Source organism: Geotrypetes seraphini, chromosome 2 (assembly GCF_902459505.1).
Source record: "Geotrypetes seraphini chromosome 2, aGeoSer1.1, whole genome shotgun sequence".
Taxonomy (NCBI): domain Eukaryota; kingdom Metazoa; phylum Chordata; class Amphibia; order Gymnophiona; family Dermophiidae; genus Geotrypetes; species Geotrypetes seraphini.
In genome coordinates, this window is record NC_047085.1 from 495,126,761 (window position 1) to 495,147,041 (window position 20,281).

The 20,281-nt window shown below is 33.2% G+C and overlaps 1 protein-coding gene across 3 annotated transcripts in view; it reads left to right on the forward strand.

Annotated features, from left to right (window-relative positions):
• The window catches only part of DHX30 (DExH-box helicase 30), a 195,591-nt gene that overhangs the window by 126,542 nt on the left and 48,768 nt on the right, over nt 1–20,281 (forward strand). For all 3 annotated transcript variants that reach the window (XM_033931942.1, XM_033931944.1, XM_033931945.1), the window contains exon 13: nt 8,795–8,876. In XM_033931942.1, coding sequence (XP_033787833.1) covers nt 8,795–8,876 — 82 coding nt within the window. The remainder of the gene's footprint in view (nt 1–8,794; nt 8,877–20,281) is intronic.

A 20,281-nucleotide genomic window follows, 5' to 3' on the forward strand; every position in this document is an offset into this window, starting at 1 on the left:
AATAAGATACTTGATAAAGGAGGGGGGGGTAGGTTTATTCTCTTTATCATAAAATATAAATAAATTATCATAATAGTTGTTATATTGTGTGCAACTAACAAAATAAGGGGAGGGAAAGGGATTCATAATTGAATAATAGTTGATAAAATTATTAAATTTTATATGATGTCTAAAATTGTAGTAAGAATTATATAAGATATGTTGTATGTACAGTATGTTATGGAGATATCAAGTGTATACTTAAGGTAATTGTATGAATTTTTATGATACACTTGTTGTTATATGAAAAAAAATTAATAAAAATTAAAAAAAGGTGAAAAGAACTACGGCGACAGCACTCAACTTCAAAAAAGGGAACTATGATGCCATGAGGAAAATGGTGGGAAATAAACTCAACAACAACCCAAAGAGGATAGAGTCCGTAGAAAAAGCCTGGACTCTACTCAAGAGCACAGTGCACGAAGCACAGAACCTGTGCGTTCCCAGGTTCAGGAAAGGGTGCAAAAAAATAGAACAAAAAAACCAGTGTGAATAATAAATGCAGTAACAAAGGCGATAAGTGACAAGAAAGCATCATTCAAAAAATGGAAAAAGGATAAAACTGAGGACAACCAAAAGGAGCATAAAATACACCAAAAGGAGTGTCACCGAGTGGTTAGGAAAGCAAAAAGAGAATATGAAGAGAGACTGGCGGGGGAAGCAACAAACTTCAAATCGTTCTTCAGGTACGTTAAGGGGAAGCAACCAGCGAGGGAGGAAGTGGGACCCTTGGATGATGGGGACAGAAAGGGAGCGGTAAAAGAGGAAAAACAGATAGCTAACAGGTTAAATGAGTTCTTCACGTCAATTTTCACGAGGGAGGACACAACCAACATTCCGGAACCCAAGGAGATCGTAAAAGGAGAGCAGGATGAAAATCTGGACCAACTAGAGGTGAGCAAGGAGGATGTCCTCAGGCAGATAGACAGGCTAAGGAGCGACAAATCACCAGGTCCGGATGGCTTTCACCCAAGGGTACTCAAGGAACTAAGAAATGAAATAGCTGAGACACTCCGACAAATATGCAACCTATCCTTAAAAACTGGAGAGATTCCGGGGGACTGGAAAATAGCAAATGTCATGCCCATCTTCAAAAAAGGCTCAAGGGGAGACCCGGGAAACTACAGGCCGGTGAGCTTGACCTCGGTCCCGGGTAAGATGATGGAAGCGCTGATTAAAGACAGCATCTGGGAACATATCGAAAAAAATGGGCAGCTAAAGTCGAGCCAGCATGGCTTCTGCAAGGTCAGGTCATGCCTCACAAACTTATTATACTTCTTTGAGGGGGTAACAAGCCAGGTGGATAAAGGGAAATCCATAGACATCATTTACCTTGACTTCCAAAAAGCCTTCGACAAGGTGCCACACGAAAGACTGCTAAGGAAGCTGTGGAACCACGGGGTACAAGGGGAGGTCCACCGATGGATCAAAAACTGGCTGGCGGACAGAAAACAGAGGGTTGGAGTAAAGGGCCATTACTCAGACTGGCAAGGGGTCACGAGCAGAGTTCCGCAGGGGTCGGTACTGGGACCGCTCCTGTTCAATATATTTATCAACGACCTGGAGGCAGGAACGAAATGTGAGGTTATTAAATTTGCAGATGACACCAAGCTATATAGCAAGGTAAATAACGAGGAGGACTGCGAAGATCTCCAAAAGGATCTGACAACACTGGAAAAATGGGCCAAAAAGTGGCAAATGAGCTTCAACATAGGGAAATGCAAGGTCATGCATATAGGGAAAAAGAACCCGATGTTCACTTACAAAATGGGGGGTTCCCCACTAGGGGTGAGCAACCTTGAAAGAGACCTGGGAGTGATGGTGGACATCACATTGAAGGCGTCGGCGCAGTGCGCCTCAGCCTCAAGGAAAGCAAACAAAATGTTGTGTATCATTAAAAAGGGTATCACGACCAGGACGAAGGAAGTCATCCTGCCACTGTATCATGCAATGGTGCGACCGCACCTGGAGTACTGTGTTCAGTACTGGTCGCCGCACCTCAAGAAGGACATGGCAGTACTTGAGAAAGTCCAGAGAAGAGCAACTAAACTAATAAAGGGCATGGAGGACCTCTCATATACTGACAGACTGAAAAAGTTGGGGCTCTTCTCCCTGGAAAAGCGGGGACTTAGAGGAGACATGATAGAAACCTTCAAGATCATGAAGGGTATAGAAAAAATAGACAGGGACAGACTTTTCAAATTAAGGGGAACCACAAGTACAAGGGGGCATTCAGAGAAATTGAAAGGGGAGAGGTTTAGATCAAACGCCAGGAAGTTCTTCTTCACACAGAGGGTGATGGATACATGGAATGCGCTGCTGGAGGATGTAGTAAGTAGGAACACGCTACAGGGATTCAAAGAAGCTTTGGATAGGTACTTGGAGGACAAAGGGATAGAAGGGTACAGATAAGAATAGAGGTAGAGGTAAGTTATAAAATTAGTCTGGGAACACTGTTTCAGGCAATAGGCCTGATGGGCCGCCGCGGGTGCGGACCGCTGGGCAAGATGGACCTATGGTCTGCCCCAGCGGAGGCAACTCTTATGTTCCTATTTATAAATGTAAAGGGAACATGAGTTGCCATTCCAAATATAACCAATCTGGGACATTTTCCATGAGCTCTGGGAGGACCCAATACATATCCTGGCTTAGAATATAGGCTTGATGATACCTATAAAAATTTGGGAAATTTACCCCACCCTCCCTAATTGATTTTTGTAGAGATACTAAAGCAATTCTAGGCCTTTTACCCAGCCAAATAAATTTTGTAAGAAGACCATTTAACTTTTTATAAAAGGACCCATGAAAAAAAACTGGTATCTTACTCATTTGGTAACAAACCACAGGCAATATCATCATTTTAATAGTTTGAACTCTCCCCCACCAAGAAAGATACAAAGGATTCCATTGCTCACACATTTCTGTTACTTTTTTAATAAAAGTTTTTCATTCTCTTTTTCCGTGTCATCAAGTGTATTTTTAATCCAAATACCTAAATATTTTAATCCATCTTCTTTCCATACAAAGTAATATGAGTCAAATAGTCCTTTAGTACAATGCACATTAATTGGCAGAATTTAATATCTTTCTCAAAGGATGACTTTTAAAGTTGAAATGATTTGTTCCTTTGCTGTTACATATCTTAATAAGATATTAGAATCTCTGATATATGTTATTGCAATATATTCATGAAGATAAGATATTAATATACAGAGCTTATAGTGGCAGATTTAGATCATAGGTTATGATGAGTTAATGGAGGTTTTGATAAAAATTCAGTACAAAAGATTTCAGTTAGCAAAGATTTTCAAGGGACTCTAGTTTAAGGTTTAGTAGGCTTCTTTGAGAATATTTAAGGGGAATATATGTATTTATTTTTTTTCCCATTATTTTTTTTATTTTCAAATTTTACATAAAGTGTACATAATAATAAAATACAGTTGATAAATGCATAGTATCACTTTTATATCTAATACATTATATATCTTAAATTTGATTTTCCCCCTCACCCTCCCCCCACCCTTTTATTACTTTAATATAATATTTTTAATTTTCAAATTTTATAAAAATTATACAACATATTAGAATACAATTGATAAATATTCAATAACATTTTTATAACTAATACAAGTTATTCTAAATAAATTTTGTCCCATTTCCCTCCCCCCACCCTTTTATTACCTTTTATTCATACATTACATTTTGTATAATATATTATAACTTTTTATGTATAAATTATTTTCCTTACCCCCCCTCTATGTGTGTCATAAAAAAAAAAAATCCCTAAAAGAAGAAAAGAAGAAAAAAAATATCCTATTATTTATTCATTATAGTATTTTGTCAATGGCCCCCATATTTTTTTAAATTTAGTATATGTCCCCCTTTGTATTGCTATTGTTCTTTCCATTTTAAAAATAAATAATAACAATAATTTAAAAAAAAAGGAAAATATATTATTAATGCTTAATTTTCATTTATAGGTTTCTTACAAGTCTGATACTTTTAGCAGACAGAGTTTTACATTCTTTTTTATCATTTATAATGTGAGTGGAAGATCTTTATTTAGTTTCTTATTTTGATTTTTTAATATTTTGAGAATATTACATAAATTATTTATAAAAATACATATGATTATTACATACAATATTGTTTTATAATTGAAGTCTGTATAGAGCTTTTAGTTTAGCTTTACTTGGTCTTGTATGTGCAGTTCCAGGTTTTATCAGCCAATATTAAGGGTGGGAGAGGGAGGGATGGGAGGGGGGTTAAAGGGATTTGATAATTGGGGTAGAGATGTTGGATTGGGAGATATAAATGAAGGTGGTGTTTATTCATTTCAAATGATTTCAGTTTTTTGTTCAGATATAATAATTGGAAGAACTTTTGTAAAAATTATTTGGATTGATGGAGATTAAAATTTTTTCACTCAATGTTAATGGCCTTAATCACCCAGTAAAGAGAAAAAAAATGTTAGCATTTTTAAAAAGGCAACAGGCTGATGTGTATTATATTCAAGAGACACATTTATCAGTGGTTGAATCCAAAAAGCTAGAAGATAATTGGGTGAAACACTGTTTTTTCGCTCCCGCAATAGGGAAAAAGGCAGGAGTGGCTATATTAGTGAACACAAAATGTTTAGCTTCATTTAAAATGATAGATTTTGATCCTTTAGGGAGATGGATACGAGCGGAAATGAGAATGGGAAATAATACTTTGACTTTATTAAATATCTATGCCCCGAACTCGAATCAAAATGATTTTTTTATTAATATACAAAAATTAATACTCCCACTGGCTGCTTCTAATTTAATAGTAGCTGGAGATTTTAATGCTGTTATGGATCCTTTTTTGGATAAAAAACCAAGCAAAAATATAAAATCATTAGTGTTAGATAATTTGGTGAATACTTGTAATTTGAAAGATATATGGCGTATTCTTCATTTTAATGATCAGGAGTTCTCTTTTTGCTCACCAGTTCATAAATCTTTTTCAAGAATTGATTACATATTGGTATCAAATTCCATAGTGCAACAAGTGACACAAGCTTCCATTGATCCAATTATTTTGTCTGATCATGGAGGAGTGTGGATTACACTTACACTAGATAATAATGAATACAATAGATCATTATGGAGGTTTGATAATACATTGGTTTCAGATTCAACTTTTCTTGAAGAAATTAAGTTAAAAATTTTGGAATTTTTCCAAATAAATACCTCAGCAGATATTAATGCGGAAATCTTATGGGATGCATTTAAAGCTACTATAAGAGGTAATATTATTTCTTATTCTGCGTATATTAAAAAACAACTTATTAAACAATTTTCAGATTTGGAAAAAGAAATTAAACTACTGGAATCCAAATTAATAGATGATTGGAATCACGAAAATTTGCAAACTTTATTAAAGGCTAAAGGCAAATATAATGAAATTTCTTCAAAAATGGCAAGGAAAGATTTGTTTTCTCTGCAAACCTTGTATTATGGAAAATCTAATAAGGCAGGAAGTTTACTTGCAAATTATCTTAAAGCAAAAAAGAGAAGAATAAAAATAAGTGCAATAAAAGATGAGAAAGGAAATATGCATAATCAAACTAATAACATTTTAAATCAATTTTTGGCTTTTTACAAAGAGTTGTATTCTTCCGAGTCTTCTATTGATAAAGTTCAAAAAGGTATGGAATTTTTAAATCTTCTTGAGGGTCCAAAGCTTCCTGATCATATAAAAAGAAGTTTAGAAGAACCTATATCATTAAAAGAATTAGAAACAGCATTGAAGTCTCTTAGAGTTGGATCCGCTCCAGGTGGGGATGGTTTTACTGTGGAATTCTATAAAACATTTCAAAATTCTTTATTACCCTATTTACTAAATTTATATCAGTTTCAACTTAATAAAGGTTGTATTAAAAGTACTATGGCAGAATCTATGGTGATTGTTTTGCCAAAGCCAAATAAAGATCCCACTATGGTTTCAAATTACAGGCCAATATCATTAATTAATGTTGATGGAAAATTAATGGCTAAAACACTGGCATTAAGATTGGCAAAGGCTCTTCCTTACATAATTGATGTACATCAAACAGGTTTCATTGCTAACAAACATTCTTCTAACAATACAAGATTGACATTTCATACATTAAATTTAACTAAAATGATGAATGAACCAGCTTTTGCTCTTTCATTAGATGCAGAAAAAGCTTTTGATAGGGTAGAATGGTCATTCATGTATCAGACTTTGGATTGGTTTGGTGTGGGTCCTGGTTTTGTTCAAATGATTAAAACTTTGTATAGCTCCCCTATGGCAAGATTATACATTAATAATAATTTATCTGAGAGTTTTAAATTACATAGAGGAGTTAGACAAGGATGTCCATTATCTCCTTTGCTGTTTGATATTGTTTTAGAACCCTTATTGATAGCTATTAATCAGACAAGGGAGATACAGGGTATTCCCTTGAAAGAATGGGAATACAAATTATCTGCTTATGCGGATGATATTTTATTATATTTGCGCAATCCAGGTTCATCTATACCATGTTTGTTAGAATTGATTGAAAGATTTGGAATGTTTTCAGGATATAAAATCAATTGGAATAAATCTGAAATTCTTTCGCTTAATGTGCATTGCATAAAATCTATGTTTGATTCATTTCCTTTTGTATGGAAAGAGGATGGATTAAAATATTTAGGAATTTGGATTAAAAATTCAATAGAAGATACAGTAAAAGAAAATGAAAAACTTTTATTAAAAAAGGTTTCGGAATTATGTGAACAATGGAACCCATTACATATATCTTGGTGGGGAAGAGTTCAAACCATAAAAATGATGATATTGCCTGTGGTTTGCTATCAAATGTGTATGATTCCGGTATTTTTTCAGAACTCTTTTTATAAAAAATTGAATGCAATAATTATTAAGTTTGTTTGGCTTGGCAAAACACCTAGAATTGCTTTGGTATCTTTACAGAAATCAATTAAGGAGGGTGGGGTAAATTTCCCAAATTTCTATAGGTATCATCAGGCCTATATTTTACGTCAAGGTATGTATTGGGTCCTCCCAGATCTCATTGAATACACTCCAGATTGGTTATACTTGGAATGGCGACTCCTGTCTCCTTTACATCTTTGTCACATTCTCAGTATCAAGATGCCCAGATTGTATAAAGAAAATAAACTTTTATTAGATACATGGAAAACTCTAAGATATGTAAGTAATTTAACTGAAATTCCTATTAGTAAATCGACAAATCAATCTATATGGCTAAACTCCAAGATTCAGATTGGCGGAACTAAGATTGTCTGGAGGCATTGGTTAAATGCAGGAATACGAACTTTAAATGATGTTATTTCAAATGGAAAAATGCTTGAGTTTACACAATTGCAAAATAAATTTGGACTGAATAAATCACAATTTTATAAATGGTTGCAATTGAAGCAGGCCATTCAGGCAGGGTTCCCTGAATGGAAAACTTTAAATTTTCAATACAGCATGGAATTTTTATGCTTCCAGGCAGATTTTCTGGGTCACCAGGCCGCACAGTGGTATAAAGTTATTAGTGAATTGGTTAATAAAAAACCTAAAAATGGTCTTAGGGATATTTGGAGCATTGAGATTAATCATCAAATTTTGGCATCTCAATGGCCACAAATTTGGTCTTGGAGAATAAGATGTACACTGTCAGCATCTATGAGACAAACTTGGTTTTTTCTTTTGCATAGAGCATTTTGGACCCCTGTTAGATTACAAAAATTAAATAGTTCAATGTCTAATAGATGCTGGCATTGTAAGCTTGAAGTAGGGACTTTGGATCATCTTTTATTTTTCTGTCCCTATATATTAGCCTTTTGGAATTCGATCTGGGATCAAATAAATTCTTTATTAGATAATCCTGTAGCATTAACTTATGATACTGTGATATTTGGCATATCTATGAGGAAAAAGAGTCAGATATCGGCAAGTAATAACAAACTTTTATTGATTATGACAGGAGTTGCCATGCAACATATTACTACAAATTGGAAAGATCACACAAGACTTAATTTTAATTTCTGGTGGAATTCACTATGTCACATATATAGAATGGAACGTTCAATAGCAATACAAAATGGAAATTATAAAAGGTTTAATGAAATATGGGGGCCATTGACATTGTTTTGTAATGAATAAACACCATTTTATTAACATTATTTATGATTGGAAGGGAAAGGGGAGGGTTTATATAAATGAAAAAAAATAAATAAATAAAAATGTAAAAAAAAGAAATATGACAAAGATTGATTCAATTAAATAATTGTATGGAAAGGGAGGGGGGAAGAAGGGTTTAGATATATATACCTTTGTTATGATCTTGATAGATTTATCAAGTGATGTTAGTAAATCTATGTATTACTTATATTGTACACTTGTTGAAAGTTTAAAAATGAATAAAGAATTATAAAAAAAAAAAATTGGCAGAATTTCTGATTTACTTCAATTGATCTTACATCCTGAAAATTTTCCAAATTTCTCTATCAATTCAAGCAAGCATGGCATGGAAGTTTCTGGATTCCTCAAATAAAGTAGTATATCATCTGCATAGGCAGAGACTTTGTATTCCCAGTCTGTATTTAATTTATTGATTGATTATTATAATACCAACTTTACTGTTGATCAATGCATTTTCTTCATCTGCTTTTTTGTCTTAACAAATTTCTGGTTGGTGATAACCATCAAGTTTCAGTAGTGAATGTACATTGATCTTAGTATTTTGTTTCAGGCAGTGGATTTCCTCTCAGAAGCTGTGGAGTCTCCAGACATAAGAGCTATTAATGAAGCTGTGAGTCTCCTGCAGGAAATTGGTGAGTCTGGAAGGAACATGATAGGCATTCTTAATCACAGTCATGTAAGATAATATTATTTTGGAGGAGAAAACTCTGAACCAAATGTGTTTGTAGGCAAGTTGTTCCTGTACATGGTACTTTAATTTTTTCTGTTTTAAAAAGAGCACATTGGGAAACAAATGAACATGGAGAATCATAATTTCCGGATTCCATACACTAGGTATTCAATCCCAACCCGCAGTCCGGGAGTTGCAGAAATCCACAATTTTTATGAGCATATGCTCCACCCCCTTAGCCAAAGCTAGGAAATATAACCATTTACAATTTCTGAAAGCAGTTTCTGCAGAAGTCTTTTGAAGTTGCTCTGCTTCTTTTTGTTATTTTACGATTAAAGTCCATTTCTTGGCCAATCAGGGACTTTTCTTAGACTCTTCCCTAAGGAAGTCCCTGATTGGCTCAGGCACCTCAGGCCCCTGAGCCAATCAGGGTCTTACGCCCCTTCCTGTGCATCACATGATGCACTGGAGAGGGGCCTAAGGCCCACATTGCAGCAGGAACAGGCCGGAGGAGCAGGAGGGTTTGACGGAGCACCCCTCCTCCCATCATAAAGGTACAGGAATGGGGGCCAACGGGGGTGGGGTGGGATAACCTGGCTGACCCGACAACACCATGTGGGGGTGATGGCAGGAGGGAATGGGCATCCCTCCTGCCATTTTTTTTTTGTCTGGTAGAGGGGGGCTTTTTTTTTTTTTTTATTAGGCAGATATTTTGTGTGTGTAATACATGCAAAAATCTGTGCCATTTAAAAACAATGAAAACAAAAAATGGCAGAAGCCGTGACGCAGTGACAGAAGGCTGCTTCTCCTGTCACTACTGTCAGGGCTCTGCACCAACTCAATCACTCACTGAGCGATTGAGTCTTTGAGTTTGCATTCAAATGATTTATACCTCTGTGCAAATCATTTGCATGCAAACAAGATAGTAAATCAATCGCTGTTTGAAAATCGGCCAGAGAATCAGCCAACAGCGATTGAGTCGCTGTCTTTAGTGAATCTGGACCTAAGCAGGCATGTCTGAAACAGAAAGCAGGCTAGAATACATCTGATGTCATGACTACCATTAGCAAGGTAAGAACCTAATCTTTCCTTCTTGTGCAACAGGACTAGTAGTCTTCATGGTTTTATAAATCTTTATTCATTTTCTTATGTTACAACAAGTGTTACAAATAAACTTATTAGAAACTTGAATATACACACTTGATTAACTCACATATTAATATTAAGTTTAACATTTCATTAGAAAATAATATTATATATAGTTATAATATTATACAAGATATCTAAATCAATATACTTCTTATTTAATATAATAATCCCACACCCCTCCCTCCCTCCCAAACAATAATATATAAAATCAACTTTATTGAAAATTCATTCAATTATTGGTAAAATATATAATAATCAGAAATAAAATCCCATCCCAATCCCCTCTAATCCAAAATCTTATCATGGGAAAATTTTTTTTCATTCTTTACAGAAATCAGTTAACGGTCCCCATACTTTTTGAAATTTACTCACATATCCTTTTTGAGTTGCAATAGTGAGTTCCATTTTGTATATATGGCATACAGAATTCCACCAAAAATTGTAATTTAACCTATCATGTTTTTTCCAATTATATGTTATTTGTTGTATTGCTATTCCAGTTAAAATAAACAGAAGTTTGTTGTTACTTGCCGAAATTTGACTTCTTGCTCTCATAGTTTTTCCAAATAAAATAGTATCATATGTCAAGGCTACCGGATTTTCTAACATCCTATTGATTTGAGGCCAAATTGCTTTCCAGAATAAGATAAATGTACAATAGAATAAAAGGTGGTCTAATGTCCCGACTTCAACATGACAGTGCCAGCATCTATTAGACTTAGATCTATCCTTTGTAAAAGAACAGGGGTCCAAAAAGCTCTATGCAAAAGAAAAAACCAAGTTTGTCTCATAGATGCTGACACCGTACATTTTAACCTCCAAGACCAAAGTCGTGGGCATTGAGATGCATTAATTTGATGCTTTATCTCAATGCTCCAAATGTCTCTAAGACCATTTTTTGGTTTTTTATTTACAAATCCGGATATTAATTTATACCACTGTGCGGCTCTATGATCTATTGAATCCATCTGGAAACATAAGAATTCCAAACTATGATAATTAGTAAGATTTTTCCATTCAGGGAACCCTACCTGAATAGACTGCTTCAATTGCAACCATCTAAAATTTTGTGATTTATTAAGATCAAATTTATGTTGCAATTGTGAAAACTCCAGCAACTTACCATTTTTTATTACATCATCCAAAATACGAATACCTGCTATCATCCAATGCTTCCAGATGATTTTTAAACCGCCAATTTTGATCTTGGGGTTTAACCAAATCGTTTGAGTTGTTGATTTACTTATTGGAATAGGAGTTAGATTACTTATATATCTTAGAGTTTTCCAGGTATCCATAAATATTTTATGCTCTTTATATAACCTTGGCATTTTGATACTAACTACATGACTAAGACGCAAGGGAAACATAAGTCTCCATTCTAACCAGAACCAGTCTGGAATATTATCAGTGGGCTCTGGGAGGATCCAATACATACCTTGACGTAAAATATAGGCTTGATGGTACCTATAAAAATTGGGAAAATTTACCCCTCCCTCCACAATTGGCCTTTGCAACGACACTAAAGCAATTCTGGGATTTTTACCAAGCCAAATAAATTTTGTCAAAATCCTATTTAATTTTTTATAAAAAGAGTCTTGAAAGAAAACTGGTATCATCCCCATTTGGTAACAAACTACAGGCAAAATCATCATTTTTACAGTTTGCACTCTTCCCCACCAAGATAAATGCAAAGGATTCCATTGCTCACACATTTCTGTCACCTTTTGCAATAGACATTTTTCATTAATTTTCATTGTTTCATCCATTGTTTTTGTAATCCAGATTCCCAGATATTTAATAGCATCCTCCTTCCAGACAAAAGAGAAAGTATCGAATAAACCTTTTGTACAATGTACATTTAATGGAAGAACTTCTGATTTATTCCAATTTATCTTATATCCTGAAAACTTTCCAAATTTCTCAATCAACTCTAGTAAATATGGAATGGTATATTCTGGATTCCTCAAATATAATAGTAAATCATCTGCATAAGCAGATACCTTATATTCTCTATCTGAGTGTGGTATACCTTGTATTTCCTTTACTTGTTGGATAGCTAATATTAAGGGTTCTAAAACAATATCAAACAGTAAAGGAGACAAGGGACAACCTTGTCTAACTCCCCTCTGTAAATTAAATTTTTCTGAAAAAGTATTATTAATATATAATCTAGCAGAAGGGGAGCTATACAATGTTTGTATTATTTGTATGAATCCAGGACCTATACCAAACCATTCCATTGCCTGATACATAAAGGTCCATTCTACTCTATCAAAAGCCTTTTCTGCATCCAGAGAAACAGCAAAAGTAGGCTCATTCATTTTCTTTGTTAAATATAGCATATGGAATGCCAATCTGGTATTATGAGATGAATGTCTTTGAGCAACGAATCCTGTTTGATGCATACCTATAATATGAGGGAGAGCTTTAGCCAATCTTAACGCTAATATTTTTGCTAGTAATTTACCATCTACGTTTATTAAAGATATTGGCCTATAGTTTGAAACCAAAGTGGGATCTTTATTTGGCTTTGGCAAAACAATAGTTAAAGATTCTGCTATAGTGCCATTAATAGAACCTTTATTAAGTTGGTATTGATAAAGATTTAATAAATATGGCAATAGAAAATTTTGAAATGTTTTATAAAACTCCACCGTATATCCATCACCACCTGGAGCGGATCCAACTCTAAGGGACTTCAAAGCTGTTCCTAATTCTTTTAGTGATATTGGCTCTTCCAAACTTCGTTTTACATGTTCAGGAATTTTTGGACCCTCTAACATTTTTAAAAATTCTAAACCATCTTTTTCTTTATCTAAATAAGTCTCGGAAGAATAAAGAGATCTATAAAACTTTAGGAACTGTTTTAAAATAGGCTCAATTTGTGTAAATGTTTCACCATTTTCATCTTTAATGGCAATTAATTTTGATTTCCTTTTTTTTGCTTTAAGATAATTTGCCAATATTCTTCCCGCCTTATTTGAGTTACCATAATACAAAGCTTGTTGAGAAAATATATCTTTCCTAATCAACTTAGATGAAATCTCATTATATTTACCCTTAAGTTTTAACAATTCTTGTTGAATAGAATATTCCCATTTTTCTATAAGTTTTAATTTTAAAATTTTAATCTCTTTTTCTAAATTTAAAAATTGTTTTTTAATCTGTTTTTTAAGATAAGCCGAATAAGAAATTATTTGTCCTCTCATTGATGCTTTAAAAGCATCCCATAATATTTCCCTAGAGATCTCATCTTTATCATTCAATTGAAAATAATCCTTCATTTTTGTTTGAAGATTCTCACAAAATATTGGATCAGCAAGCAATGTATTATCAAACTTCCAAATTGGTCTATTAGTATTTTGATCTGCGATCTTAATTTCAATCCACACCCCACCATGATCAGATAAAATGATTGGATCAATGGCAGCTTGTGTCACCTGATGTGCCAAATTATTTGAAATAAAGATATAATCTATTCTTGAAAAATAATTATGAACATGAGAACAAAAAGAAAATTCCCGTCCATCAAAATGAAGTATTCGCCAAATATCTGTCAAATCGCAAGATTGTATCAAATTATCTAATCCCATAGATTTCATAAATCTACTTGGGTTTTTATCCAATAGAGGATCCATAACAGCATTAAAATCCCCAGCTACTATTAGATTTGAAGTAGCCAGTGGCAAAATCAGTTGTTGAAGAGTCTTAAAAAATTCATTTTGGTTCGAATTAGGGGCGTATATATTAAACAACGTCATGGTAGTATTTCCCATGTTCATTTCCACATTTACCCATCTTCCATGAACATCTGATGCCTTTAATTTGAATGAAGCAGAGCATTTTTTATTCACTAGAATAGCAACACCCGCTTTTTTCCCTATAGCTGGTGAGAAAAAACAATGCTTGACCCAACCCCCTTCCAGCTTATTAGATTCAATATTTGAAAGGTGGGTCTCTTGTATAAAGCATATATCCGCATTTTGCCTCTTTTTTTTTTCCCCATTATTTTTTATTTTCAAATTTTACATAAAGTGTACAAAATATTAAAATACAATTGATAAATACATAGTATCACTTTTATATCTAATACATTATATATCTAAATTTGATTTTCCCCCTCACCCTCCCCCCACCCTTTTATTACTTTAATATAATATTTTAAATTTTCAAATTTTACAGAAAGTATACAACATGTTAGAATACAATTGATGAATATTCAATAACCTTTTTTTTTAATCTAATACATTATGTTCTAAATATATTTTATCCCCTCTCCCTCCCCCCACCCTTCTATTACTTTTCATTCATACATTACATATTGTATAATATATTATAACATATTATGTAGAAATTATTTTCCTTACCCCCCCTCTATGTGTGTCATAAAAAAAGATCCTGAAAAGAAGAGAAGAAGAAGAAAAATCCTACTATTTATTCATTACAGTATTTTGTCAATGGCCCCCATATTTTTATAAATTTAGTATATGTCCCCCTTTGTATTGCTATTGTTCTTTCCATTTTAAATATATGACATATTGTATTCCACCAAAATGTATAATTTAGGTTGTTATAATTCTTCCAGTTGTTAGTTATATGTTGAATGGCAACCCCTGTCATAATTAATAAAAGCTTATTATTTTCTGGTGAAATTTGGCTTTTTTTTCTCATCATCATTCCAAATAATATTGTATCATATGATATTGCAATATGATTTTCCATCAATTTATTAATTTGTGGCCAAATTGAATTCCAAAAAATTTTAATATAGGGACAATGATACAATAAATGATCTAATGTCCCTGGTTCTAGATTACAGTGCCAGCATTTATTGGACTTAGAACTGTCTAATTTTTGCAAACGTGTAGGGGTCCAAAAAGCTCTATGTAATAAAAAGAACCAAGTTTGTCTCATAGATGCTGACACTGTACATCCCATTCTCCAAGACCAAATTAGTGGCCATTGAGATACATTAATCTGATGTCCAATCTCAATGCTCCAAATATCTCTTAGACCATTTTTTGGTTTTTTATTCAAATATCCAGATATTAATTTATACCACAATGCGGCTTGATGTCCTAGGAAGTCTGCTTGAAAACATAAGAACTTTAAACTATATTGATTATTTAATGTTTTCCATTCAGGGAACCCAACCTGAATGGCCTGCTTCAATTGCAACCATTTAAAACTTTGTGTTTTATTAAGACCAAATCTATGTTGCAATTGTGAAAAATCCAGCAGTTTACCATCTGAAATAACATCGTCTAGAGATCTAATGCCTGCAATAATCCAGTTCTTCCAAAGGATTTGAGCTCCGCCTATTTTGATCTTGGAGTTTATCCATATAGATTGATTAGTTGATTTGTTTATTGGGATAGGTGTTAATTTATCAATAAACCTCAAAGTTTTCCAAGTATCCATTAATATTTTATTTTCTCTGTATCTTCTAGGTATGTTAATACTTGGTAGATGAACTAAATTTAGGGGAAACATAAGGCGCCATTCTAAATATAACCAATCCGGTGCATTATCCATAAGTTCTGGGAGGATCCAATACATACCCTGACGTAAAATATAGGCTTGATGGTACCTATAGAAATTTGGAAAATTTACCCCTCCCTCCTTAATTGATTTTTGCAAAGTTACTAAAGCTATTCTAGGTGTTTTACCAAGCCAAAGAAATTTTATTAAAATGCTATTGAGCTTTTTATAAAAGGACCCCTGAAAATAAATAGGTATCATACTCATTTGGTAGCAAACTACAGGTAACATCATCATTTTAATAGTTTGAACTCTTCCCCACCAAGAAATATGTAATGGGTTCCATTGTTCACATAACTCCGTAATGGCTGATTCATTAATTATTGTCTTACCAAAACCAAACAAAGATCCTACCTTGGTTTCAAATTACAGGCCTATTTCCTTATTAAATGTAGATGGTAAATTAATTTCTAAAGTACTAGCAATAAGATTGGCAAAAGCTCTTCCTTTCATTATTGATGTACATCAAACAGGATTTATTGCTAAAAGACACTCATCACATAACACCAGATTAGCATTTCACTCTTTAAATTTAGCAAAAAATATGAATGATCCAACTTTTATGCTATCTTTGGATGCAGAAAAAGCATTTGATAGAGTAGAATGGAAATTTATGTATCAATCTCTAGAATGGTTTGGAATAGGACCCGGTTTTATTAAAATGATTCAGACATTGTATAGCTCTCCTGGTGCAAGATTATATATAAATAACAATTTATCAGATAAATTTAATTTGCAAAGGGGAGTTAGACAAGGATGTCCTTTGTCTCCCTTACTTTTTGATATTGTTCTAGAACCCTTGTTAATTGCAATTAATCAAACTAAGGAGATAAGGGGAATCCCATTTTCTTACTGGGAATATAAACTTTCTGCATATGCAGATGATATCTTATTATATTTGAGAGAACCGGGGATTACTATTCCAAATTTACTTAATCTTCTAGAGGAATTTGGAAAATTCTCTGGATATAAAATTAATTGGAGTAAATCAGAAATTCTTCCAATTAATGTTCACTGCACCAAAGGATTATTTGATTCATATTCATTTATTTGGAAAGAGGAAGGATTAAAATATTTAGGAATTATGATCAAAAATACAATTGATGATACAGTCAAAGAAAATGAAAAACTTTTATTGAAAAAAATTACAGAAATGTGTGAACAATGGAATCCTTTACATCTTTCATGGTGGGGAAGAATTCAAACAATTAAAATGATGATATTGCCTGTAGTTTGTTATCAAATGAGTATGATACCAATATTTTTTCAGGGGTCCTTTTATAAAAAATTAAACAATATTATTACAAAATTTGTTTGGTTTGGGAAAAGACCCAGAATTGCTTTAGTATCTTTACAAAGACCAATTATGGAGGGAGGGGTAAATTTTCCAAATTTTTATAGGTACCATCAAGCCTATATTCTAAGACAGGGTATGTATTGGATCCTCCCAGATCTCATGGAGAATGTACCAGATTGGCTATATTTAGAATGGCGGCTCCTGTTCCCATTACATTTAGATCATTTAATTAGTATAACAATGCCCAGAAGATACAAAGAAAACAGAATATTATTAGACACTTGGAAAACATTAAGATATATAAATAACCTATCACCAGATCCAATTTGTAAATCACTAAATCAATCTATTTGGGTAAACTCCAGGATCAAAATTGGCGGATTTAAGATCGTCTGGAAACAATGGATAAGTGCAGGTATACGAACATTAAATGATGTCATTTTAGAAGGTTCACTGCTTAGTTTTTCACAATTGCAAAATAAATTTGGCTTAAATAAATCACAATATTTTAAATGGATGCAATTGAAGCAGGCCATTCAGGTAGGGTTCCCTGAATGGAAAAATCTTAATACTCAATATAGTCTGCAGGTTTTATGTTTCCAGGCGGATTTCTTGGGTCACCAAGCCGCAAAATGGTACAAATTGATATATGGATTTTTAAATAAAAAAAAGAAAACTGGTCTTAGGGATATTTGGAGTATTGAGATTGGACAGACAATTTCTGCGTCTCAATGGCCACGATTTTGGTCCTGGAGATTAAGATCTACAAAGTCAGCATCTATGAGTCAAACATGGATGTTTTTATTACATAGAGTGTTATGGACCCCTACGCGCTTGCAAAAGATAGATAATACTAGATCCAATAGATGCTGACATTGTAAAATAGAAATAGGGACGTTAGATCATCTAATTTTTTTTTGTCCCTGTGTAAATGCCTTTTGGAATATGATTTGGCCCCAAATTAACAAATTACTAGAAAATCATGTAGGACTCTCATATGACACTGTATTATTTGGAACTGCAATGAGAACTCAGAGTCCGATCTCAGTAAACAATAATAAACTACTATTAATATTGACAGGAGTCGCCATGCAACAAATAACTCAGAATTGGAAAGACTATACCAAATTAAATTATACGTTCTGGTGGAACTCTGTCTGTCATATATACAAAATGGAAAAAGTAATAGCATTACAACACGGGAACATTCATAATTTCAATAAAATTTGGCAACCATTGACTAATTATTCTAATGATTAGATTTCTTAGCACAATTATAATACTTATATAGAAAAGGGGAGGGACATGTATAATTTTTAGAATCATTAATTGGAAAAAGGGGAGGGATGTATAACTTTTGATTATATATAATATATACTGTTTATAAATTAAGTTGTATTAATGATAGATACAATGATATATAGTAATTAATTATATCACTTGAATTTCAAACATTGTAAAAATTGAAAAATTCAATAAATAAAATTTAAAAAAAAAAACAAAACTCCGTAACTTTTTTTAATACATATTTTTCATTCTCTTTTACAGTATCTTCAATTGTATTTTTAACTTGAATGCCAAGATATTTAAATCCTTCTTCTTTCCATATGAATGGAAAAGTATCAAATAATCCTTTTACGCAATGAACATTCAAGGGTATAATTTCAGATTTATTCCAATTAATTTTATAGCCTGAAAATTTACCAAACTTATCAATTAATTCCAATAAAGAAGATAAGGTAGATTCTGGATTTCTCAAATAAAGTAAAATATCATCAGCATAAGCCGAAATTTTATATTCCATATCTGAATATGGAATGCCTTGTATCTCCCTCGTTTGCTGTATTGCTAACAATAAGGGTTCTAATACAACATCAAATAACAAAGGAGATAAAGGACAACCTTGTCTAACTCCCCTCTGCAATTGAAAACCATCAGATATCTTATTATTAATATTTAGTCTTGCAATCGGGAAGCTATACAATGTTTTTACCACATTTTGCCTCTTTAAAAATAATAATGCTTTTTTCCTTTTTATCATATGATTCAGACCATTAACATTCAAAGATAGTATTTTAAGATCCATTTATATTTTTAAAGTACAAATTTCCCAAAATTAAACAGTAAATTGTTTTTTGTAATAACTTTTCCCAATACATCAAATATATTATAATATCCCCATCCCCACCCTCACCCAACCCTCCATTATATATTTCCCCCCCATTCCCTCCCACCCATCCCCAATTAAATACGATAACTTGAATACGCAGATTGAGGTTAGGTATAAATAACTCCCACAAGCTATTATCAAATTTAACTATAATTGCTACAATTAAATTTCTTTATTTTTTTTTTTAATATTCTAATCAGAGGAATCTATAAAAATTCAGGATAGAAATTTATATTTTCTAAGCTTGTTCTCTCTCCTCAATACTTTATTATAAGATCCTGGCATCTAGATGATTTAAAATTCCTCATGAACAACAGCACTACAGCTTCTAAACATCAGAATGACATTTTCTTAATTTAAAATATATATAAATATAAATATGATTATAATGAAGTATAAGCATAGGAGATTTCCTAAAATTAAAACTAGGAGAGCCAGTGAATCAAATAGCAACAATGCTACAGCTTCGAAGCATCAGAATAAGACGTTATTAAACCATAAAATATGAATAATTTTATGAAGACTATACTGGAGAATTCCTAAGATGAACAGTAAGATCTTACCGGGAGAGCCAGTGAATTGAAATAAGATCGCCCATATTTTTTTTTTTTAACTTCCCCTTCGATCCTATTGAAACGCAAATTTAACCGGAAGTACCTCCTCTAGCAGGAAATCATCTAATTTAACCAATCATATATTGCTTTTACACATGACATTATATTTGTTAAAGTGATTGAAGGAGTTCCTTTCTTCCCTTGCAAATAACTAGTAGTCTTAACCAGTGGGACATATACGAGCAGACCCAGGTTCCTAGAGTGGGACAAGTGAACCAGCACCAAAAGATAGTGTCCAGCCTGGCTGCGACATTCACCTTGTAAAACCTAGTAAACATGTGGAGGTTAGACCAAGTGGCTACCCTGAAAATCTATGCAGGTGAGACTGCTATAGACTTTACCCACAGGATAAGAACATAAGTAATGCCTCTGCTGGGTCAGACCAGATGTCCATCATGTCCAGTTCGCTCATGCGGTGGCCCATCAGGTCCAGGACCTGAATAGTAATCCTCTATCTATACCCTTTTCCTTCAGGAAATCATCCAATCCTTTCTTGAACCCCAAAACCGTACTCTGTCCTATCATGCCCAATGGAAACGCATTCCAGGTGTCCACCACCCTCTGGGTGAAGAAGAACTTCCTAGCATTGGTTT